This window comes from Pimephales promelas, chromosome 23 (genome assembly GCF_988280905.1).
Source record: "Pimephales promelas chromosome 23, fPimPro1.hap1.1, whole genome shotgun sequence".
Taxonomy (NCBI): domain Eukaryota; kingdom Metazoa; phylum Chordata; class Actinopteri; order Cypriniformes; family Leuciscidae; genus Pimephales; species Pimephales promelas.
In genome coordinates this window covers 21056204-21082661 of record NC_142791.1, presented here as the reverse complement: position 1 = coordinate 21082661, position 26458 = coordinate 21056204, and the positions used below count along the sequence as shown (strand labels likewise).

Below are 26458 nucleotides of genomic sequence, written 5' to 3'. Positions count from 1 at the left end.
ACGCCAGCTCAGAAGGCATCGGATCAGTCAGTCTGCAAGATAAAAAAAACAGTGGCTTATGGATCACGTGCGCTCACGGATGCTCAAAAAAGATACGCACAAATTGAAAAAGAGCTACTTGCCATAGTTTATGGATGTGAGAAATTTCATCAATATATCTACGGCAAGGAAGTGGAAGTTGAAAGTGATCACAAACCACTGGAAAGTATTTTCAAGAAATCACTGCACCAAGCTCCACCCAGATTACAGCGCATGCTTCTCAGACTTCAGAGGTACAGCCTAAAGGTATCCTACAAACCAGGTAAAGAGATGCACATTGCTGATGGACTAAGTCGTGCATATCTGAATGAGCACACAGAAGACTTGCTTGGTCAAGAGCTAGAGCTTTGCTGGATAACAACATATCTGCCTGTGTCTGAAGAAAAGCTATGTGTTTCCGCACTACAACGGCTGCTGATCAGGAAATGCAATTACTGCGCAAAATGACCATGGATGGATGGCCCAAGGAAAGAAGTGATGTTCCGAAATTGATTCAAGCGTACTGGACATTCAAAGAAGAAATAAGCTTTACATCAGGACTTCTTTTTAAATCTGCAAAACTCATAGTTCCAAACAAGCTGAGACAAGAAATGCTGAGGAAAATTCACGAATCACACCTTGGAGTTGTAAAATGCAAAGAAAGAGCCAGAGATGTTCTGTATTGGCCGAACATGTCAATGCAGATTGAAGAGTTTGTCTCCCAATGTTCAGTGTGCAACACACACAAAAACAGTAATCCAAGAGAACCATTGATATCACATCCAATACCAGGAAGACCTTGGTCAAAAATTGGCACAGATCTATTCCATCACAATGGTTCAGATTACTTACTGTCTGTTGATTACTACTCTAAATTCCAAGAAATCAGCAAACTGTCTGACACAACTGCTCAGAGTGTAATCGTGGCCATGAAATCGATGTTCGCAAGGCATGGTATACCAGATACTGTAGTCTCGGACAATGGTCCACAGTATGCCAGCACAGAGTTCCGTAACTTTTCAAAAGTGTGGGAATTTGAACATGTGACTTCCAGCCCAGGACACGCACAATCGAATGGACAAGCTGAACGAGCAGTTCAAACCATAAAAAGCTTGTTAAAGAAAGCTTAGAGTGGCAAAAGTGACCCCTATATTGCTCTGTTGGAATAGAGAAACACGCGATTGGATGGTATTGGGTACTCACCATTACAGTTACTAATGGGATGTCAGTTGAAATCCAAAATACCTACCTCAGTCACCTTGTTGTCACCCGAGAGCAACATCCAGATCCAAGACAACCTGAAACTAAGACAAGACAAGCAAAAAGTCTATTTTGACAGACAAACGAGACTGCTTCCAGATGTCCACATAGGAGAAAGAGTGAGAGTGCAACGAGGAGATGTCTGGAAACCTGCAGTAATCATAAAAAGACATGAGCAACCAACCTTCATCATACAGACTCCAGATGGGAAAACATACAGGAGAAACAGAAAACATCTTCTAAAGACTAGAGAAAAAAGTCTAATAACAACAGCAACAGACAACACAGTCAATGACACTTATAGTGAGGTGGACTCACAGGTCACTGACACTCAGTCATCTACAATTGACAAGGACACACAAAACACAGAATTGCCTGAGTTTCAGCCACATGAATACATTACCAGGTCAGGTAGACGAGTGAAAATACTCTAAGGTACAAGGACTGAACAGTGGTTTGTACTATACAAATACGCTACAGTAACCTGAGTTTAGTTTTTGTTTGAATAATTTGTGCAGTTAAAAGAATGAGCTCAAATGTTCATAAGATTGCTCATAAACAAAGAAATTATATTTTGGGTTGGGTATATAACTGTTTAATTCAGATATGTAATACTGGTTACAACCTGAATGGTTCTAAACTTAAGAAGGGGGATGTCATGTATTTTGTACAGCTAGGCTACCCGTACCGGGATGACGTCATGTTCAGTGAAGAGTTCAGTTAAGTAAAATAATGGAGACCCCACGATGAAAGTCACCTCGTGTCTGTGTCATTCTTCACTTAAAGTGTATAACATACTTAACATTAACCACAGAGTCAGAAACCACTGCCATGTTGCTTAAAAGCTTCATCAAACTCTATTAATCTGACGAATAAGAGATCGCAAGTGTATTTTTCTGTAAATTGAGCGAGACAGTTTGTAAATGTAGTGCACTTGCAGATGCCAATGCAATTTTACATTTTTAAAACATATTTACTGGGAGGAGAACCCAGTAAAGTCAACATAAAACTGCATTCACAAACCCTTTTTACTTCTGTATTATGTCATCTCTGATTGAAACAGGATATGCAATGGAAAGAAGCAGCTGTTACATTCCAGAATGCAGCGAATGATGTGAATGTGAGTTCATGCAGGTTTTCTACAAACCGGAAGGTTGGTGGTTCAATCCCCGGTTCCACCTGACCAAGTGTCGAGGTGTCCATTAACAAGACACCTAACCCCAGCTGCTCCCGACGAGCTGGATGACACCTTGCATGGCTGATGCCGTCGGTGTATGAATGAGTGAGTGAATGTGAGGCAAAATATAAAGCATTTTGGTTGCCATTGGGTCTGTGAAAGCGCTACATAAATGCAGTCCATTTACCATTTTTTTTTTTACAATTTTACCATTTAATTTCAGGTTGACTTTATGCTGGATTTATAGAACCTTCAAAGGGACCTTGAGTTTCATGAATTACAAATAACCATGCTTCATATTTTATATCGGAGTTGCTTGTCTCAACAGGAGGCACATGAATTATACATTTCCTGTAGGAACACTGTACTGTAGCATTCAAATATAAATCCATAATCCATAAGTGTGTAATCATTACAAAGAATGAACTGACTGCGGTTCATAAAGCTGATTCAGTACCAGTTCTGGAAATTTGATTTGCAGACATGTGACTCAAGTTGAGTGTTCCCTTTATCAACAGTGTGTATGGTCTAAGTTGTAATTTTTATACTCCCCAAAAGCCATTTAAAACACACTATTTTGCTGAATTTCTTGATAGCCCTTATAAATGATGCTGACCCAAATGTAAGACGCTGAAATACAAATTCCAACATTTAATTGAAGCGTGTAAAAAACATGCTCTTCGTTTACAAATAATTGCCTGACACACAATGAAGATCTGCAACAGCTCAAACACAAACTTTCAACCCAGCATGAGAAATAAAAAAAACATTAAGTAAAAAAAAAAAAAAGAATAGTTCAAACGGCAAAATTCTGCCATATGCTTGAATGAATAGTTTGCAGAGTAATTATACATTGTGATCGTTTTATTCATTATCACACTGTTTCTAACTTGTGTCATTTTCTTTAGCAGAATATACTGGGAAATATAAGAAATTCACGGAAAAGTGTATCCTGGACATCCTTCATTTGTGAGTACTCATCCTTAAGGGTGAGTAAATAATGACAAATTTTTCACTTTTCAATGAACTATCCCTTTAAATGCATCACTGGCAAACAACAGAACAAAAGACAACATTTAAATTAAAGAATTCGTTTTCTTTTCTTTTTTCATGTATTTTTACTCATGAAGATTGATCTATTCTTAGCACAGCTGTTTGGAAACCATTCATATATATATACAAAATAACGGCCGGCTTTGTTCCTCAAACATTGGAAATTGACAAAAACTGAACCCAAAAGAAAGTTAACATGTTTGAGCCACACATTTCCAGTGTTCCCTTCCATTGCTGCAGTCACTTGTAGGTTTTATCTGCAGATGACCTATTCAAAAGGGATCAAAGCTCAAAAATGAACATCAAACATGAACATGATAATTTTTACTAATAATGAAGACAGTAGAATATGGCTACTTTTTTACCAAATAATTGTCAACAGACTGCCGAATAGTCTTCAAGTATTTAATGGTCTATCATCAAATATTCAGTTTGAAAACACCATAACACATGCTGATGTGTATATATTTCTCAGTTGTTCAAATAACTATGCATTCCATGGATTTTTTTATTTTTATTCAAATGTTTATGATTTGTATCCGATTTGCTTCGTGTTAACCCTCTGTCAATGACTGTCAATGAGAGTCAATGACTCTCTTTGGTGTTTTTGTTCATTTGAAACAAAATAACGAACATGGCAAGGTGATTCTGAAAGTTAACAAACTTTGTTTGTTATGACAAACTTGGATGTTTGTCAACCAATCAGAATAAAGTGTGCAATACAGTCACTGCCATGCTAGTTGGAATAATCGTGCTGCTCCATCCTTTCTCTTCCTGGAAAATTCCTGGTCTCAGTTTTTGCCACCAGCATAACCAGCAGTTTTTCTTGTGCAAATCTCTTGGATCTACTCAGTCTTGGTAGAACTGTGGGTCCTCGGGGTCTGGGCGTGGAGGTGGACGAGAAGGGGGCGGGGCTCGCCCAGGTGGAGCTGCTTGAGGGGGCGGAGTCAATGTGCTGGGTGACGAGGGCGGGGTGGGAGGAGAAGGGGGCAGGGCTCGCCCGGGCGGAGCTGCCTGAGGGGGCGGAGTCAAGGTGCTGGGTGATGAGGGTTGTGTGGTAGGAGGAGGCAGAGTCACATTGATACTCAGACTGGTAGAAGGAAGAGCTCTGGTTGGAGGTGGTGTGTAAGGGGGAGGGGTTATGAATGTTGGGGGCGGGGTTGATGGCAAAGGGGGCAGGGTGGAGGTGGGAGAGTGGGCGGAGCATCGTGGGGTGGGTGGCAGGGTGCCCTGTGGGACAGGAGGGCATCTGCTATGGGGGAGGCTGTAGATGTGGCTCGAGGGGTTGTTGTAAAGCGGGTATTGAGGAGGTGGGCAGGATTTCATACGGGTGAATTTCATACAGCGACCCTAGAAAGTAAAAAAAATGTAAAAATAAATTTATAAAAGCTTTTATATGTTTTTACACGTGGGTGTGCTAAGCTTCTGAAAACCTAAAAAGAGTCAGTAGTTGTTTTTTAAAAGAAATTAATATTTTGATTCCTCAAGGACACATTAAATTGAGCAAAATTCACAGTGAAATATTTATAATGTTTATAATTTTCATCAAATAAATGCAGCCTTGGTGAGCAGAAGAGCCTTTTCAAAAACATTAAAAAAAATATTACCAACCACAAACTTTTGAACGGTAGCATATATTAATAGTTTCTGTTTTCTAACATCAGAATAAGCTGTTTTTGCACTATTACTATCCAAAGCACGTTTTTAGTACATCAAACTCTTATTTTAAAAGACCAAGGAAAAGAGTGTTGCTCTGAATAATAAAGATGGCATTCGTGGGATGAATTTAGCCCAGTTTTGTGTAATATGGTTCAGTGCAGTTTAATAATGCTTTAAAATATCAACAGAAGCTCTTTCCCTGTGAAGATTTAGGCCAATTGCTTTCATTTTAAAGGCCATTTGATTTCTGTCCAGCATTCTTGTTCTATTTACCACAGCAGATCAGACACCCTAAAACTCCCCACTGTGCATTCCTCTGAGGGAAAGGGGAGGGTGGTTGATGCTTTAAGCAGACTATGGTGCATTCCTTTAGGCAGGAGGAATATTAGCAGACTGGTCCTATTGGTCTGAACCAATGCCAGAGTTCTGAGTACTTTCACTCTGCCTCTGTTTCTGACTGCACTTATTGCTAACAGCTGGCCTCCTTTCATCCTCAATATAACTCACATTGTTTTTCACGTGATCCTTACAATCTGCCTGCAACATTTTTAACAAGAATAGATTCTGGAAAAACCCAGAGGTCTGCTTTTCTGGGCATTAACTACTATAACCCCCTTATGTAGAAACAGATTCTGCCTTTTAATGTAGTGTTTTTCTACACAACGTTAAAAAAAATTGTCATAGACATCAACAATAATCACAGCTGAGTAGGGTGTAAGGATACTCTCATGTCACGATTCATGAAATTTTATATTACATTGTGGGTGTAAATGAATAGGCTAGGACTTGATGCTGGTAACCCAATGCACAGGGCAATGGTGACACCAGAATACAAATGTATTGATACTCAAAAGATATATTGTTACACCCTTAATATAAACTCACCTAAAGGATTATTAGGAACACCATACTAATACTGTGTTTGACCCCCTTTCACCTTTATAACAGCTTTGATTCTACTTGGCATTGATTCAACAAGGTGCTGAAAGCATTCTTTAGAAATGTTGGCCCATATTGATAGGATAGCATCTTGCAGTTGATGGAGATTTATGGGATGCACATCCAGGGCACGAAGCTCCTGTTCCATCATATCCCAAAGATGCTCTTTTGGGTTGAGATCTGGTGACTTTGGGGCCCATTTTAGTACAGTGAACTCATTGTCATGTTCAAGAAACCAATTTGAAATGATTCAAGCTTTGTGACATTGCTGGTGCATTATCCTGCTGGAAGTAGCCATCAGAGGATGGGTACATGGTGGCCATAAAGGGATGGACATGGTCAGAAACAATGCTCAGGTAGGCTGTGGCATTTAAACGATGCCCATATGGCATAAACATCCCCCACACCATTACACCACCACCACCAGCCTCCACAGTGGTAACAAGGCATGATTGATCCATGTTCTCATTCTGTTTACGCCAAATTCTGCCATCTGAATGTCTCAACAGAAATCGAGACTCATCAGACCAGGCAACATTTTTTCAGTTATCAACTGTCAAATTTTGGTGAGGTCTTACAAATTGTAGCCTCTTTTTCCTATTTGTAGTGGAGATGAGTGGTCTCCGGCACACTGGATACAGCAGATTGTGAAATACTCGTCTGGACACAACAACCATGCCACGTTCAAAATGGCTTAAATCACCATTATTTCCCATTCTGACATTCAGTTTGGAGTTCAGGAGATTGTCTTGACCAGGACCACACCCCTAAATGCATTGAAGCAACTGCCATGTTATTGGTTGTTTAGATTGCATTGCATTAATGAGAAATTGAACAGGTGTTCCTAATAATCCTTTAGGTATATACTGTATATGTGTATGCCACAAACTGTCTGCAATTTTATGGAACATTTGTTTAATGCATGACACTATTTATCACCTTCTCTCCAGGTTGAGGTCTCATCACGGATACACGGTCATATCCTCTCCTAAGCCACACCCACAGGGCATCCAGTTTCCCCTGAAAGATTCAAACACAACAGCCATTCAAGGAGATCAACACTTCAGAGCGTGCTGCTGGGAAATTCAAACTGCAAAGCACAATTCATCAACAATGCAAAAGTGATTGTCAGGGTAATCTGACTACCCAAAGCTAAGCTAAGAGACAGAGGACCAAGGTACTTCATTTAGATTTATTTTATAGTATGTTATAGACAAGTTATTGAGTGTTAATTGCCAAGTTTCTAATTTCCTGTCTGAATCAAAGAAATATGCCTCTGTATAAGTGGAAAAGCAATGAGAAAAAAATTTATGTTCCCAAAAATGGAACATCTAATTGGAGTGTATAATTGGAACATCTGATTGACTGACTCTTCACTTTTCAACATGTAAAGTTTCTCATTATTTGGCAGTAAAATAAACTGCTTAGGATGTAGCAGACTGAATTTTACCGGTTACTTTTCTCATATATTCACTAGAAGTGCTGGACAAATAAAAATATATCAAGTATCAATGTTTTTAATAATAATAAAATATTACTTTTCAAATTGATAAATTTACAATTAAACTAATAAATCTTCAACAACATTTGCCTTTGTTGGTGGCCAGTGTGTGTGTCCAAGGAACATGTCTTGCTCCCTTTCGTAGTCACTCCGAGTTACGTCAGGAGTGACAGAGAATGGGGGTTTCGCATAGAAAGCCAATCCTCTTCGAGTATTTAATAACAAGCCAATGGCATGAAAGGGACTTAGGGACTCCTAAGCACCCATCCAAAGCCTCTAGGTTCTCGTCGTCTATGGAATGCTGGTCCTTCCCTGGTCTCTTCTGTCGGGGAACGGGGCTCGACTGTGCATCCGCACGGAGTAACTCCTGGACGAATGCCGGTCTCCCCGTCCCACTGCCCCTCCGGGGGGGACGTCTGTGGTTCGCATGACCCCGCTTGTTCAGTTCCTGGCAGCTTGGCTAGAGCTCCCCGGTCTGTCCCGCTGGGTCAACAGAACGATCAGATTCGGCTATGCGATTCAGTTCGCACTGTCTCCTCCCCATTTCAGGGGAGTTCGCTCCACTATGGTCGGTGGCAATGCCCCGGTCATGAGAGCGGAGATTGCGACCCTGCTGGCGAAGGGTGCAATCGAGACGGTCCCTCCAGCCGAGTTGAGGTCCGGGTTTTACAGCCCCTACTTCATTGTCCCCAAGAAGACCGGTGGGTTCGCAGGGCACTGGAAGACAGCTTGAAGATGGCGTGATGGCACAGACCCCCATTCTCCGTCACTCCTGACGTAACTCGGAGTGACTACGAAAGGGAACATCTCGGTTACGGATGTAACCCTCGTTCCCTGAGTAGGGAACGGAGACGTTACGTCTCCTTGCCACTTTGGCTGTACCGCTGGGTAGATGCCTGAGTTCAGTCTCGGCTCCTCAGCGAAGACATACTGCGGTTGTGACAATTATGTCAAATGGCATTATGACAAAACATCCAAATATTTTAATATATCTCAATAGAGGATTGGCTGTTGAAACCACCAATAATATTGACACCAATAATACTGTACTGAGGTACAGTAAATAATTTTCTCTTAGAAACAGTTATTAGTAACATTTGCCTCACGCTGCCCTGGATAACATTTCACAGAGCTGTGGGCTTCAATGGAGACTAAACTGAAAGTGAATTTCGTGCAGAATCACACACATTGAAGTTTGTCTTCATTTTTCTCAACCTGTATGAGTGTTTAATCTCTGCCTCTCAGAGTGAACTGTCACCCAACATAATCCTGAGGAAAGAAGGTGGAAGAGAAAGAGAAAATGAGTTTGTTTTGTTGGGAAACAGACCAGCTCTGCAAGCAAAGCTCATCTCTCTTGGGTTCAGCTTGGTTCAGCGTCTGGTTTATATCAACCCTCCCCTTCCATCTGACAGAGACATTATGAAACAATGCATGAACCTCTTCCCGGACTGGCCGAGGCCACCACAACAGCACGTCGCTTCTTTGGAGCTCCTTCCAGTCTTCCATACCTTGGCCACTTTATTTGTTGTCCACCAGATGAGCATAGCGTAAGCATGACACGGTACTGGGTCATCCATAGCTGTTGTGTGATGTGTTTTTGTGAGGACACACTGGGATTTGAAAATATTTTGGCTTCGTAAAAGGTACCTTTTACAATGCCATCCCTTTTACCTTTTATAATGCCATCCCTAGACCAAATTTGAATTTTATTTCTGGTCCAAGCTGGTTAGAGCTGCTTTGGTTCTGGTCACTAGTTGGCCAACAATGCAATCCTGTTCACCAGCAAAACATGGTGAATCAAGAATTAAAATTTGGTATAAAAAATAAATGAAAATAGGAATATATCATTTTGTGTGAATGAATTCATCTGTTGGTATAAAAAGTAAAAAACGTCTGGTGGGGAACACCATAATGTGTCACAATACATTTTTATGGATCTATCAAATGACTAACAAAATAGATTAAAAAATCCATATACATTTTAAATATCTATATTTTATAACATATATTAGTAGACTTGTTTGACTGATGTAAAAAGATTTGTCAATAAACTGTCATCAAATATTTCATTATTTAACCTTTTTTTTCAGAAGATTTTTTTTCATTGCTTTCAGACTGTTTTATTGGTTATCTCATTAAGTTAACTGAGGTAATAGCTTAGTTAAAGGTAGGGTATTTTTTTTATAAACACTTTTTGTCATACTGGTTGAAACTCTCTTCACATCCTGATAGCAGTCAATAATAGTAGCAGTCATGTAATATTAAAACATGTTCAAATATCTTCTGTGGAAGTTTCAGGACCAAAAAAATGTTCGTCCAATCATTACATTCGGTCTGAATGCAATGATGCGATGTTGTACCTGCCTGTCAACATATGTATTTATTCTCCATACCTCCGTGCACCTGCTCATGCAGACATCACACACCATCAGCGTGTTACATGCTATGGATAGACAAGAGCGCCACAACTGAAAGAACAGCCGCATTTTACTATTCCTCCTGAACTAAAACAACAAGCTTATGATGCGTTCACGCCATGTTGTACTATGCTTATGAGATGGCAACCCGTGATTTTCTACTTTGAGAGTTTATTTTGTCTCTCGTCCCGTGGTGGTTGAAGACTCAGCTGTGTGTGTTCATATGTTTTGGAGGAGGTGTGGCTTCAACTTTTAATGTGACAAACAAAACCTCTGACTTAAACAGATCTACCTTGATAGGGGAGTACCACTTCTGAGGTGAGATTGGTTTTCGCATGCCGTTGTTTAGAGTCCGTGTGGGGGGAAACTCAAACTCTTGCTCAGGCATTTTCACCCACGCATTCTTGGCCTTCTCCAGTTTGGCTCCTTCATCAGTGGATCCCTTATCTCCCCAGCGCACCTGGAAATGTGACGGACACACACACACACACACACACACACACATACACATTCGTATCACCAGAGCGAATACAAGATGTTCTTTTCTTTGCAAACATCCTTGACTTACTTCCATTCTTTTGATGCCACCAACTCCTCTCCCACCGTAGTACGAAGCATCCACTGTTGGCCACTTCTTCTTTGGGAAACCTTCATCCTCTTCATCCTTTAGAGAAAAACATTCTTATTAAAATTGTCGTGAATTACTCATTGAGAAATGTTGAACAGAACTTGATTGATTGGTTGGATTGTGAAAATGCATCTCTGTGTAAAATAAATAGTAAATAAATAGTTGATTTTAATTCCATATTAACTTCTGCTAACTTAAAAATGGTCATTGTCAATTTAAAACATCTACAAGAATATAGTGAAATATTTTCCATTACTTAAAAAAATTCATGGAAAGATAATAGAAAAAGATGATTTTTGCATATATGGTGTAGGACTTCATCTAGCAGCTGGGGCTGAGTGGCTTACGCTAACCAGCCAGACTGACCCAGTTATTAGGCATTAAAGAGATCATTTGAAGTGTTTGGACACGCCAATTACAAATGAATGCGTCTTTTGTTTGATTTGATTATGCTAAGCGCGCAACAAGAACAAAGTAACTATTTATTTTCATGAACTGAAATGCACTTTGAGTTCAAGACCATGTTAAAATAATCCTTTCCAAGCACCCCAGGAAATGATGTCAGCCTATACCTTCCTGTCATCTATCTGAATTTCTTGGCTCATAAGAAATCAGACAGAATTGAATTTCCATATGTTTCCTTGCAGTCTGACTGCAACTGGTTTAATGAGCCTGGGAGGACGAACTCTCTTAGAAGAACTGTTTTCATATTTTTTATTTTGAGTATTACCCTCTGCTGAAACTTTTGGCAATCCGGTAATGATCCACAACTTTATCTTAAACACTGTCTTCTGGGTTTAAATTTTTAAATAATAAATAAACATTTTTTAAATTGCATTTTAATTTTACTGTCTTGACTAATGGATGAATCACAGCATTTGGAAAAAAATAGAAAATGTGTTAAGTTTGGGGTCAGTAAGATTTTTTTTTTTATATATATATATAAATAAAGTCTTCTTTTTAAATATATTTTAAAGTGTGATTTTGTCACGGGGTGGGTGCAGGCAGACGAACAGGCCGAGTCCAAAAAGCTCCAATACAAAAGGTTTAATCACAAATAAACAGGATACAGGCAGGCGGAACACAGGGTAACATTAACATTGACCGACCAAGACAGACTGAAGGAGGGAGAACTAAATACACAGAGGAATCAGGACTAATGAGGTGCAAACAGGTGAAACAGATGAAACAGGACGCTGAACGGGAGGCTGATGAGGGAGTGAGTTCAGGTGTGGAGACAAGAGGATCCTGGGAAGTGTAGTGCAGATGACGGGACAGACAGGTGAAGACGGCAGACTGTGACTTCACTCCCCCCTCCCGGTAGGCGTGGCCTCACGCCGTAACATCAATGGGGAGGGGGGTGGGCGCCCTGGAGGCTGTGGAGGGCGTGGTCAGGAGGGAGAAGCCCCCCCAGGGCGGAGCAGGATGAGGGCGTGGCCAGGGCGAAGCAGGATGAGGGCGTGGCCAGGGCGGAGCAGGCTGAGGGCGTGGCCAGGGCGGAGCAGGCTGAGGGCGTGGCCAGGGCGGAGCAGGCTGAGGGAGAGACCAGGGCGGAGCAGATGGAGGGCGAGACCAGGGCGGAGCAGATGGAGGGAGAGACCAGGGCGGAGCAGAAGGAGGGAGGACCCCTGGTGGAGCCGATGAAAGCGGGGCTGACAACACCAGGGGGCCGACTGACAGGGGCGGAGCAGATGGGAGAGGATACCAGGGTGAAGCTGAGGGACTGACGACGTGAGGAGCTGATGAGGGACCGTGGGAACATGGGGACACCGCAGGCTCTGGTGACTGAAGTGATGACAGGGGTACAGAGGGACACGGTGAGGACAGAGGGAGTGAGGGCCGATGGGTGACTGGAGGGAGTGAAGAATCCAACTGAAGCAGGGGGGTGAAATGACGGGGCAAGGCAAACAAATGGAAGTCCAGAGGTGAAGGACGGGTGATGAGGGACCGAAGGGAATCCAGAGGGGCGAGGGAGCCTGGACGAGCTGGTGGACAGAGGGGTCATGGAGGAGCTGAGGGAGGTAGAACCACGGGGGAGCCGATGGGACCGGGGGCCGAGGAAGTGTCTCTGTGGAGGAGGTAGGAGGCGAAAACTGAGGATCCCATGGCCAGGCAGGTTTCGGGGGACTGGAGAGCAGAAGAGTAAACGGAGGGCAGGTGAGAGGAGGTGGGCGAGGGAGGCTGGGTGGGATCCTGGTCTCTGGCTGGACGGTCTGGACGGCCTCAGGCTGGACGGTCTGGACGGTCTCCGGCTGGACGGTCTGGACGGTCTCCGGCTGGACGGTCTTTGGCTGGACGGTCTGGACGGTCTCTGGCTGGACGGTCTCTGGCTGGACGGTCTCCGGCTGGACGGTCTTTGGCTGGACGGTCTGGACGGTCTCTGGACGGTCTCTGGCTGGACGATCTGGACGGTCTCTGGCTGGACGGTCTGGACGGTCTCCAGCTGGACGGTCTGGACGGTCTTTGGCTGGACGGTCTGGACGGTCTTTGGCTGGACGGTCTGGACGGTCTCTGGCGCGGGCTGGACGGGGCTGGACGGAACCAGCGAAGAGGAGAGCTTGGGCTCGGCGGGGCTGGACGGAACCAGCGGAGAGTAGAGCTCGGGCTCGGCGAGGCTGGACGGAACCAGCGGAGAGGAGAGCTCGGCGAGGCTGGACGGAACCAGCGGAGAGGAGAGCTCGGCGAGGCTGGACGGAACCAGCGGAGAGGAGAGCTCGGCGAGGCTGGATGGAACCAGCGGAGAAGAGAGCTCGGGCACGGCGAGGCTGGACGGAACCAGCGAAAAGGAGAGCTCGAGCTCGGCGGGGCTGGACGGAACCAGCGGAGAGGAGAGCTCGAGCTTTGCAGGGCTGACGTGGAGCGCCGGCTTTCTGGGGACAAGAACCAAACGGGGCCGCCGAATTGGGTGGAGGATCCCCAGAAAAGTCACGGCGTCCATGATTCTTTGGGGTCAGTCAATCTGTCACGGGGTGGGTGCAGGCAGACGAACAGGCCGAGTCCAAAAAGCTCCAATACAAAAGGTTTAATCACAAATAAACAGGATACAGGCAGGCGGAACACAGGGTAACATTAACATTGACCGACCAAGACAGACTGAAGGAGGGAGAACTAAATACACAGAGGAATCAGGACTAATGAGGTGCAAACAGGTGAAACAGATGAAACAGCACGCTGAACGGGAGGCTGATGAGGGAGTGAGTTCAGGTGTGGAGACAAGAGGATCCTGGGAAGTGTAGTGCAGATGACGGGACAGACAGGTGAAGACGGCAGACTGTGACAGATTTGTTCTTGTGATTGAAGCTGAATTTTCAGTATCATTACTCCAGTCTTCAATGTCACATGATCCTTCAGAAATCATTAGAAAATGCTGATTTGGTTGTTATCAATGTTAAAAACAGTTAATATATTTTTTTTTTGTGTAAACCCAATTACTTCTAGGATTTTTTTAATGAACAGAAAGTTCAAAAGAACAGAAGTTTTAGAAATCGAAATATTTTATAAAACTGTACAGTAAATGTATTCAATCTCACCATCTATCAATTCAACGCGTCCTTGCTAAATATAAACACCATTCAGTTAATCTTAGAATAAAAATTCTGACACCAAACTTTTGAACAATAGTTAATATATATGTGTGAATTGTTTTCAACCATCATGACCCATCCCTAGTACAGCACAGTTGATCTTCTGAGGTAAAAAGATATCAATTTCGCAGTGATGACCCTGAGAGCAGGGATAAGGGATCAGTTTATACTTCCACTGCAGACTGTTACCTCAGACACTGCAAGACCGGCTTTAAGCTTGTGGAATTTCCTGTTTTGAAGGAGAAATCTGAGACTTGGAAAGAGGAAGACTTACAACGTGTCCAGGTTGAAATGTGCTATGGACGATTAAATTGTTCTCAAAAATTCATAAACTTGAAAAGGTAGTATGCAACAAAAATTCCAGTGGAACTGCTCTTTGTCATGTCGTCACCAGATGTTTACATTTATCCTAGTCCAAAAGGGGGGAAATCATTAAAATTCATCAACATCACAGGGTGAATTTTCTTTGAAAATTCGAGACCTTAAATCACATGATTTTTCTGACACTTTCTGTCTTTTGTCATTATAAGTTTGGCACCCGGGACCACATCTGTGAAAACTTTGCTGAGCAAATCTTTGGAACAAATGTCAGCTGGCGTCACAAGCAAATCCCTCTGAAGAAATTTTGTTGGAGGAAAAAGCTTTCATGATGAGAATACACTGTGGCTCCTACCAAAACAGCAAGGCATGGCATTGAAAATCTACATTCAATATAATTGATTACGGTATTTGCTAGAATTTGCTAGGCTCTCAAATCTAATTCGAGCTGTTCGAAATGTGAAATAGGTCTGTTTTACACAAAGCTATCGCATGGCTTCAGACCAGAGTTATTTCAGTAAAATTATATTTTATTCAAGCAACAAAAATGATTCTTGTGGTTTTAGATTTCGTTTAAGTATAATAAACCTGCTTCAGATGACTAGCCCTATTGAATTCCATAGTATTGAAAAAAATAGGCCCATAAACTGTTGGTTACTCACATTCTTCAAAATATCTTCTTTTGTGTTCAGCCAGCCTGGTCTCATTGTTAATACGTAGGTATTTTACGTTTTTGCATAGATAGAAAACGTACTTTTTAGTACGTTTGGATAGATGCTGAAACGTATAATATAGACGTATCTGCAACATTTAAACGTAACATTATTACGTTTTTACAGCTACAAAACATAAACTATTTACGTATATTCTATATCATAAAGATATCTGTATAATTTCCCTTTTTACCATTTTATAGATAAATGTAAGATCCCGTAACCCTAATCCCAAACCTAAACATACCCATTTTATTGAGAATGAGGAGGTGACGTCACGCGTATTACTCTGCGGTGCATTGTGGGAGGGATCCGCCATTTTGGGAGGACACGCTATCCGTTGTCATGGTTACTTCGACCATGAGACTAAGAGAAATAGCGACAGAGAAGGAGTGCAGATTGATATTTATTTGCATTTTTGCGATAAGGCACACTTTCTTGGGAATAAATGAAGCAAAAGGAGAGGGTCTCTATCGGGAGAGACTACATAACAACACTAAGCAGCGTTATTTAGAGAAACTACTTGACATCAACATACAGTAGGACTCGTACGACCTGCTACAGAATGGACGAAAGACCCGGAGCACTACCGTCTTTCTCACACCCTGACATAGTCAAGCACCTGGTTTATGGTAATAGTGCTTTAGTTTCTCTAAATAAAGCTGGCTAGCATTGTTATAGAACCACTTCATTTCTCTTCTTTCTCCATATCTTCCAAAGACACTGCCGTGTATCGCTAAAATGTAAACAAATACTGCGCTGTGCTGTCTCTCTCTCGCTATTTCTAGCATATTTAGTTGCGCCTCTGTGTAGATCTGAAGGCGTTGCCCCTGGCAACCGATAGTGTATCCTCCCAAAATGGCTGACCGGCTCAGACCCCGCCCAAATCGGCACGTGACTCCTTACTCTCAATACTTAATATAAAAAAAAGATAACACGTAACAGACAGATGTGTTAGGAAAGGGCAGTTTTATTAACAATATAGCATTAAAATATATTTTGAGCCACCAATCCTACTCCTACCCCTAAACCTACCCATAACAATTCCTTAAAACTAACAAACTACAATTATGAAGAAAAACATAACTAACAGACAAGTATAATCACAATAATTTATTTATTGCGAAAATGTCAAAACCGATACCAAAAGCCGTTCACATGATGAAGCGTTGCAGTCGCAGTCTTCTCTCTGGCAGTATTGTAATAGTTTTGTACGAAGTAAATTACAGAGCAGAAATTAAATTACTAATGAAAATGTTAATCCGGCTTCAGTTCGCGGCTCGCGCTTCTCCATTTCAAATTAACTAAACTAACCAACCGTCACAGTACTTCATGTCGCAAACTGTGACGAAGCAGGGAAGAGCCAATGAACGTTTGATATCACTGCCGTAAAACATGACGTATCGCTTCTCAAGGGCGCAATTTTTGAATTTGAATTCATCACCAGCGCGGGTTTTGAATGACATGTACGGTCACTGCTGAGAATGGAGAGATCGCGACTGGATAAGAGGCTGAATTAGGAGTTGATTCTTGCAAACAACTGGATTCTAAAGATTTGGATTACATCAAACTAATAAAATTAATGTCTTTTGTGAATTTTTGTTGTGTTTTATAGGAGAAAACGCTTTATGTGTCTCAATGGTTGAACGAGTAACGTTAAAGAATGTATTTTTAAGGTTTTATAGTGTATTGTTTAACACCATGCAGGCGAAACGAGCAAAATGTTAATATTTATGAGTATTGTATCAATAAATGCGACTGAAAACTTGTAATTACGTAATAAGCATAAATTGTGATACGTACAAATGTGTACGTCGGTGGATTTGTTCATACGTAAATAAATTACGTTTTTGTGGTGTCAATACGTAAATATTTTACGTATTAGTACTGTAAATACGTCAGTATTATACGTTTCTGCGCATATAAAACGCAATTATATATACGTATGATAGAACAACACTTTACGTACAAATACATACGTATTCTCATGAGATCACGTTGCAGCAGCAGAAGAAAGAAACTCATACAGGTTTGGAACAACTTGAGGGTGAGTAAATGATGACTGGATTTTCATTTTTGGGTGAACAATCACTTTAGCAGCTCCAGTTACTATCCATTTTTCATGTTAATAACAGCCTGGATATATTCCTAAATTACTTCCTTTTTGATTTCCACAGAAGCAAGAGAGGTACATGGTTCAAATAATGTATAAATAATGACACCCTCATTATTTAGTTTTTGGATGAACCATCCCTCTAAGTAACTAAATTACCCAAGTGAAGGTCAAGAGATGGACTTAAAATCAGATTTTTCACACTAGACTCCCAACTGCTGACTGCAGTATATGATCTTGACATCGTTCAGGACTCTGAAAAACATGGAAGAAAAACCAAAACCAAAAGAAAGCACCTCTTACCGAACTGTCGTCCATCACGTGTGGTGGCGGTGGCTCATGGACGATCTGTTGCAAATGAAAAGAAACAGTTTTTTACATGTCACAGGAATCTTCTTTGAAGGAATGGAAATTAGATCTTAATGCAAAATGTCATTTTTTAAAAACTTATTTCTTTTTATCCCATCTCACTTCTTAGCAATACTTTTTCCATGGCTCAAAATTTCACATTCATCTCCACTTCAGAAGAGAGATTATAGGCTCAAAAACTGCTTGAAAATCACTTTTCAGCACAGTAATGACTGGATTTTAGCCTCCGGTTGGTGTAACTTCTGAAAAAGAAAGCTGAGATGAGGGGCTTCAGTGTGAGACTTACCACGGTGCAACAGAGGGGCCAAAACCACCAGAGTGTGGCCATAGCGATCATCAGCAGCAGTATCAGCAGCGCTATGGCCAAGAACGTCCCGTCGGTCTGATGGACAGAGCAGAGACACAGATCCAGGGGAGGTTTATGGTCCAAAGGAAATAAACATTAAATAATCTTCCTCATGCCACACTCAAACCCTTCTGGATGGGGTTCCACTTAAAAGTTTGCGTTGTAATGGAGTTTAGGGAGAGAATATTAATAGGAATTTATGCAAGGAGATTTTTTTAAACAGTATCTGGATCTCTGTGTGAGTGGCTAAACCTGGAACCCTGTCTGAAGTTAAATATAGTATCTCACGAAACCTTTAAAAAACATTTCAGTCACATTTCACCGCAAAATCAAAGAAAAGAAATGAGAGCTTATATTTTGCTTGGAAATGAAAATGAAGCCTATTTCCTGACCGTTTTTTTTTTTACTTTGACATTATTTTCTTAATTATTGTAATAATTTTTAACTAATGCAATTAGATAATTCAATTCTTCAATTGTAAAGTATATTAACTGATTTTTAAAAATCACTGTATTACAGTAATAAGATTATGAGTATCACCTTTCAGAGTAAAAAAAAAAAAAACTATGTTACAAAGCAAAATATATATACATATTTATTTATCTATTTATCTTCTGGTTTTAGGTGAAATGTGACATGGAAATGTTTTCGTGAGATCACACATTCAACACCTTAACAATGGCCCTCTGTCTCGCAGCAAATATGCTGCAGTCCACCAGTGTTGGAAAGGCACCCCACCAGAGGAGCGTTGGTTTTTAGAGAGGGCAAGAAGGACAGAATATACTGACTGTGTTCAGAGGGTAGACTGAAGATGGAGCTGAGCTAGAGGAACTGCCCAGTGTAGTGGTACTGGGAGTGGCTCTGCCCATTGTAACAGTGGTAGTGGGCTTGACACTGCTGCACTGCAGGGTTACTGTACTCACACAGCTGACGGTCGTGATGGTCACAGAACTGGAGATAAAACTCAGGCCATTGTTCATACTGACATGGAGGGAGGCAGACCTATGAAGGCAAAAGAGAGACACAAATATCTGACTTGTTTTGTTCTTTATTTAAAGTTCTTTTATGAAATATTTGGCTTTCATATTTAAATATTGTAAATAGTGATCAGTTGACTTAACTTAAAAAAAAGGAAACCATTGCCTTAAAATTAAATAACTTCATGCTTAATAATAATAATAATAATAATAATAAAAGGTAATGTGGGTATATACATATATACACCTCTTTTATTCCTGGGGTGGTAAAACTTTATAATAACTTCACAAATCATTAATAAACATTATATAATGCCAAATGGATCATCATTAGTTAGATATTCAAATATCTAGACGTTTGAAAAAGTGTTTGTTAATGTTTACTAAAACGTACTAAGGTACTAAATGTATTATAAAGTATTATCCCTGGGATCGGTGAAAAGTTAAAAATGCTCCATTTGTATGATATTACACTTACATTAAAAAAGCGTAATTCTGTGAAATATTATTAAAATTTCCTTAATCCGATCCTTCTGAAATCATTCTAATATGCTGATTTGCTGCTTAATCTTCTGTGGAAACTGTGATGAATGTTTATGTAATGTATATAATAAATAACAAATATAAAAAAAATGTAATACAATAGAATAAAGTATGATGGGTTATGCAGGGACTTCCTTTTGCTGTTTCCATTGTAAATTATAACGTGACGCATGTATTGTTTAAATTTGATTTCAATTAATAGATTTATACTCTACAATAAGCTACATATAAAATTATAAAGATGTTTTACAATGCTTCATAAGCTAAAAAGCCTGGAATAAGAATGCCTTTAAGAGAGCTGGGCGTCTTTCTGTCCTATGTTTGAATTTGTTTCTTGGCTTGTGTGTTTCTCTTTCCATTCTAGCTTTATTTGCTTCAGCTGAAGACAGTTTCCAGCAACACTTACGTTCCCTCCTCCTTCAGTACAGGCGCTGGGCAGAGCAGGTACGTGTCTTCAACTACCAGAGGCCTCTTCACTGAAGAATAACACACAAGACAAGAAGCAGCTTGGCAAGTGCCCTTAGGGTTGATTTCAGTGATTCGGTTTCATTTTACCATGTGGATAATTTACGGCAGCTCAACATATAAACCAATCTAAACCAGCCTTAATACCATTCCTATACAAAAAATACCATTCAAAAGTTTGGGGTCAGTATGATTCCTATACTTTTATTGAGCAAGGATGCATTAAAATACCAAAAGCTTCAGTAAAAACATTTACAATGCTACTAATTTTCTTTTTCTTCAAAATGATGTTATTTAGAAACTTTTAATTCATCAAAGAATTCTGAAAAAAATACACAAAAATATTGAGCAGCACAACTGCTTTGAACAGTGATAATAATAAATCCACTGAATCAGCATATTAAAATGATTAAGAAGCTCCTAAAGGGACATGTGATGGAAAAATAAAATGAGAGAATGAAGGAAGAAATATGTCAATGCTTTTGCATTTTCTCGCAAAATTATTTGCTTTCCCCAGAGAAACTTTACGCTCACTCAGAAAACTTTTGAGTTCTTTGCGGAGTTGTATTATTATTATTTTTTTTTTCCAACAACCCATATTTTTCCACAACCATGTTCCTTTAGGGGACGCTGAAGACTTGATAAAAATAGAAAACAGCTATTTTTTATATACTGTTTTACAAATAAATGCAGCCTTGGTGAGTATAAGACATTTATTTCAAAAACGTTAAAAACATTTTTTACCAACCCCAAACTTATGAATGTCATTGTAGTTTCCACAATTGTTTTTTAATTTTTGCTGTTTTTAATAAACAAATATCATAATACATAGATTTTTATTTGGAGCATATTCCAGTGCTTAATGCAGAACTAAACACCAAGATGATACAGTGACCTGTTTGTTTTCTAGGGTGTTACTATGTGGTTTTTAGGCAGTTTTGGGTGATCGCTAGGTGGTGACTCCCTGTTTTAAGTCAGAAGTGTCCACACTCAAGACTCTATGATATTTTGTTCTGTAGATATGACTCAAATCCCTGATAATTTGTAAGTCTATGGGATTGTTTTGCTCATTTTCTCGTAATAGCACACCTCTTCTCAATAAACTGCATGCTTTAAGGTATTATTCATGTCTATATAGCATAAACAGTGCAGTACAAGTTATTTGAGGACCTACGTATGGAGATGCTTGCCAGTAATTACCACTTATCAGAAGAAAAACACTGAATCTGCATTGCATTTATTCAGCATTTCTTTACCATTCAGGTTCAGCCTACAACTGAAGGGCAGAATTTTTCATCCTCTTGTCATTTTCCACATGAAAAATGAGAAACTGGAAAATGTTTGACTCCAAAGTCTCATTTACCCTGGCCGAGAATCGCATTGGCGAGATGGGCCCTGCATTCCCCTGTGCCATCTGATATTCTTAAAGTAAAACAGCAGCTGAGAAAGAAGGATAGAAGCTCAGAGCTCAGAAATCATTAAGACAATAACACAGCAGCAGACCAATTTCTAGCTATTCACTTCCAAGATAAATCCAAAGCTCCAGGCGCTGTGCATTGGTCCATTTTATTAGTTACCAAATGTAACAGAAATGCAAGAGCCATACAATGGGGAGTGTAATTTACGACATAACCCTAAAATAAATTTAATTTGTTCACCTATATGTTTTTTTGTATCATTAGTATAACACATTCAACACGTGCTAATCAAACCAATACATATACAAAACAATTAAAAATATCTACTACCCTGAACCAAAAGTCCTGGTAATATTTTCCATGGTGTGTCTTTTAATGGTGTGTAGATGTGTGATTGTTGCACATGTAATTTGCGTTCAAGGCAAGTTTGTTGATTTACAAGTGTTGCGGCCAACCTTTCTCGACCCAATTGCAGAAAACACGGCAGCCATACTGACATTTGGATTCAATTGGCTTCTTTATCATTACAAAAGACAAAAACAAAGCTGTCTGCATTGCCACATGCATGGAGACAATTCTTATTTTTCGATTTCCACTGGTGAGTTCAGTTGAGCTTGGCCTGGATAAATTAAAGAGCCCCTATCATGGATTTTTGAAAATGACTGTTCATATGGTGTGGAATATAGCTCTAAGGGAATGAAAACATCCTGCAAAGATTTATATCTGAAAGTGCACCGTATATAAAGTTATTGTCTTTCAAAAGTGAGAGTCGACTCTGAGTCTATGAAATGAATTGTTTTTGAAACGAGTCATTAGCTGGTTCGTAGTGACATAGATACATACTGGCCGCGCCCAGTTACTGCGTGCGCAGACGGAAGTGTAAACTTGAAGTCTACACATTCAAATACTTCATCATAGCATCATGTCGAGAAGACGCTGTGTTCTACAATGCAAAGATACTGTAGTTCAGCCACTTTGTTTTCATTTACCAGGGACGAGCATGTGAAGAATCTCTGGTTAGAGTTCATATTTGCAACGATACCACAACAGTATAGCCCGATTGTGTTCTCATCATTAGTTAGTTCAAAAACATAAATGAATTCAAATGTGGATTTGCAAGCGGTTGTTCCCGAAGGGCTCAGTTACTTACTTACCCAGTGTATATGGATCAGCTTCTTCCTATGAATCACAACCTGTAAGTATTATTAATAATTGTTGCTTTTAAGGGTTTTGAATGGTTTTGTTGCGTCGGGGCGCGAGGCAGTATGTGTGTGCGCGTACCTGTGTGTGTGTGTGTGTAAGTTACACTCAGCGCAGCTTCTAGGTCTCGGTCTCCAATGTCATTTTTTTTTTTAAATACGTGAAATGTTTGTCGCTGTTATTGGAGTCGTCATAAAGAATAGAGTGTCTTGTAGTGCTGCAGTGCTTTATCAATATGTTTATGCGTTACGGTTATGCTAACAAACAATAACTGACTGGGTCTGTCATCAGACCAATCACCGCCGATTAATGTCACGCAAAGTGGTTTGGAAAAATGAGTCTTTGTACGAATCATTTGGGAGTCGGTGAGCAAATCAGTTAAAAATAAATGCATATTATAAGACAAATAAAGTGTTTTTTATCCTTGCATGCATGTTAAACTGTTTTTGGGAACTCCTAAAACAAAAATAGGAACATTTCTAATGCTATGATAGGGACTCTTTAAAGGGGACGTATCATGCTTTTTTAGCCCTTAAATGCATTTTGTTGTATATTTGGAGTGTTTATAAGTACAGAAAAGATGAAATTATTCTCTTCGGGTGCTTCGTTTATATCTTTATATTCTGTTTTGGCCATATTTTTCAACCTGTTCAGATTTTTCTGTTTTCTATGACGTTTTTTGAACTACAACATCACTGTATTTGCAGCGGAACTGCCAAATAAGGACATTGACTACCGGTCCAACACTTCGAGCAATCCGCCATTATTATTTCTCGCTCCGATTTTGTAGTCCGAGCTCAATGATGCAGAAGTTACGAGAGGGCAAAGTCAATGTTCGGTTTTTGGATGTAGTGACCTGAAGCACTTCAAGGATTCCCACTTCAACAAATCAACAACCTCCGCCAACGTTATACAGACGGGTTTGCCGATTGACTTCGTCTGAATGAGAGGTAACTTAAATTCCTTCTATCTTTGGAGACGACGAACAGAGCATTTCGATAAGCTGTAAATATCATTAATAAAAATAAAGTACTTTACTTTCTTAAAACACATGGTGGTCATGGTTTAGCAGTACCTTTGTCTTTCTTTGTTTTTGTTTTGAAGTAACGTTACACGTCTGCAGTATTATTGTTCTTGAGTTTCATCAATGGTCATTTAGCTGCTTTTCTGATGCTTTTCTAAACGTATCATATTATCAATACAGATTGTTTGTGGTAAGATTAGACTGTAGTCATTTATCTTGTCAGTGTGCTTGTTTTAACAAGAGAAATAGTCGACGTTCACTAATAACACAAAACAGTTAACTCACATACCAATATATCCATATGAAGACGTTGTTCTGCAGGTTCGTCGTCGTCTTTATCAACTCGCTCGCTCTGGCTCGAATGTAAGGCTTGATGGACAAATCTTCTGTTGTTGACATTTTATTAACGTGTGAAAAATGTTCTTTGAAGGTATCGTATATAATCGTATATCTCTAATCAAACTACAATAATGGCCGAACGTGGGGAGTTGAACCGAGTGTGAACTCAGCGACCTCAAAGAACGTATATTGACAAGAAGTGAAAGCCAATAGAACGTTCCATTGCAACACCAGCGCCCAAAAGCAGCCCTACGCTTCTGCCATTTCGGGGTGAAAGCGACTTGGCAGTCATATAATATACATATATTTAGTCCAGTGCAGAGATCATTTTTAGGTTGAAATAATTAGGCTAGGTGATTATTTAACTCACAACAGTTAACTTTATAGCAGTTAAAAAAGAAGTTGCTACTTAACCGGGCTACCCCCACATAACTTGAGACAGGGAACTTTGAGGATTTAATTCATTATATTACTCTCCACATTAAGTGTGATAGGTAAGAATAAAGTGATATCAGTTCAAAAAGTTATAATAACATAGACCGTTTCCCGGGAGGTACACATAACGTTACTTACAAAAATAAGTTAACAATGAAATAAATTCAGCAAATGAATGTTATTGTACTAAAATAAATGTTTGACAATAAATATATAACAGCAATAGAATATCTTATAATAATGACGCAAGACATGTAAACAAACAAAAAAAAAAATGTCCAATGTCCAAAGTGGCAATTAGTTATAGGATAACAACGCATCAATGAATCATCATGTTTGTAGCATGATCCAGGGGATTAAAACGTCCAAAATATATTTCAGGCCTAGTGGAGTTGGTAACTAATAATAGTAGTAAAAGTGTAAAGTTGCATACAACGGAAATACTCACTAATGCAAGAAAAAACTACCTAAAAAAACTGTTATCTGTGCTGTTGTCCAGTAACTCCAGTTGGAATTTTCACCCCGATATGGCGGCCGCGCTACCGAAGCGCCATCTAGTGGCTGTTACCAAAAAAGCATCAGAGTTTCACCTCTTGTTCTTCTATACTCTTTGGCGACCTGGAGAGCGGGCGGGGTATGACGCATCTCCTTTTTATTTAAAGGGGACGCTTCAAAACGGGTCGCTCAAAGACGCACATCAGAAAAGGGGCCTGTGGAGCTATAATAATGAGGAATTCAGACCCAAGCATTGCAGTTATGTTTTATATAGACCACAACGGTATGATTTATATGTAAAAATGAATGATTTAAAAGCATGATATGTACCCTTTAAAAGTTTCAGTCATTTATCAACTATCACTTTTGTTCTTTAAAAACTGCGGAGATCATTTTGGTTAGCAGTTAATGCTAACACAGGATGGTCTATAATAATTCAACAGCTCACAGCTAGCAATGCAAGGAACAGGAATCCATCTGTGCCGTTTTTCACTTACTCACGGTGAGGGTGTTGTTGATACGGAAGCTGCAAAGGATTCTGCTCACATCGCGGGCGTGAAGGAATCCGTTCCCTTGAACCACCACCTCAAAGGATTCTGGGAGGGAGGAAACACATTGCGTTTAATGTTATATATATGTGTACCAAACAGACCTCCCCCCCCCAATCTAATATATAAGTTCATATAAAGTTCAAATTTCATGTGGTGATTTACAGTTAAATATGTAAAAAAAGATTTTTGTTGTCTGTCAGAACTAGGTCTTTGCTTCAGGCCTGACGTATGTTTACCTCCTGCACAAATACTCGAGGGCTCCACAGCAAGGATCTCTATACAGGATCTCTTCAGAATCTGAGGCAAGAAAAATGTATGAGTTTATGTTTGAATGTTTTGTCAATTTATTGTAGAGACATCCACCAATTTAGACAACTTACTGTAAGTTTTACTTGTGTGATATAAAGGCTCTGCGCCCAAACCTAGTGAGCTGGCTTTCTCTCCAGTGCATACAGTATGCACCATTCTAAAGCACTGTACCCTGTCCGTGTGACGTAATTTTAGTCATCAGGAGGGTCTTTCCGCATGCAGCCCAATTATTTTGTGGCCCTGCGGATGGTGCACGTACAACAGTGCATTTGTGAGTGACTAGACTTCGAGGCCAAAGGAGTGTACTTTGAAAGGCTCGCTCAACTGTACACGAGATGGAGCAGAACATGAAATATACCTGTGCCTTAACTCATGCAAAATCATAAATGACTGATTGTAGTGCTCTACACGGTAGTGCTCTAATATGCGTCAACTCACAATTGATTTCAATAGAGTTTACCTTTAGTGTAATGCAGGCCAGCAAATAAGAGCTGTTTAAGTAAACCCCACTTGCTTGGCCTCAAGAGGTGTACTAGCAACTGACATTAGAGGCTGCACTCTTTAGTGTCCTTTTTATCGCACCCTCCTCCCGTGTTGGAAACACTGT

The 26458-nt window shown here is 40.2% G+C and overlaps 1 protein-coding gene across 2 annotated transcripts in view; it reads right to left on the bottom strand.

Moving 5' to 3' along the window:
- Positions 1–3304: 3304 nt before the first annotated feature.
- Positions 3305–26458, bottom strand: part of antxr1b (ANTXR cell adhesion molecule 1b) — a 36488-nt gene continuing 13334 nt past the window's right edge. The window contains exons 9-18 of one of the 2 annotated variants that reach the window (XM_089126264.1): positions 25779–25839; positions 25489–25587; positions 20022–20091; positions 18884–19097; positions 18036–18131; positions 17684–17728; positions 10593–10688; positions 10317–10484; positions 7046–7126; positions 3305–4858 (exon numbers count right to left, since the gene is read on the bottom strand). In XM_089126264.1, coding sequence (XP_088982390.1) covers positions 4358–4858; positions 7046–7126; positions 10317–10484; positions 10593–10688; positions 17684–17728; positions 18036–18131; positions 18884–19097; positions 20022–20091; positions 25489–25587; positions 25779–25839 — 1431 coding nt within the window. In that variant the 3' untranslated portion in view covers positions 3305–4357. The remainder of the gene's footprint in view (positions 4859–7045; positions 7127–10316; positions 10485–10592; positions 10689–17683; positions 17729–18035; positions 18132–18883; positions 19098–20021; positions 20092–25488; positions 25588–25778; positions 25840–26458) is intronic. The other variant, XM_039664390.2, reaches the window with a different exon arrangement.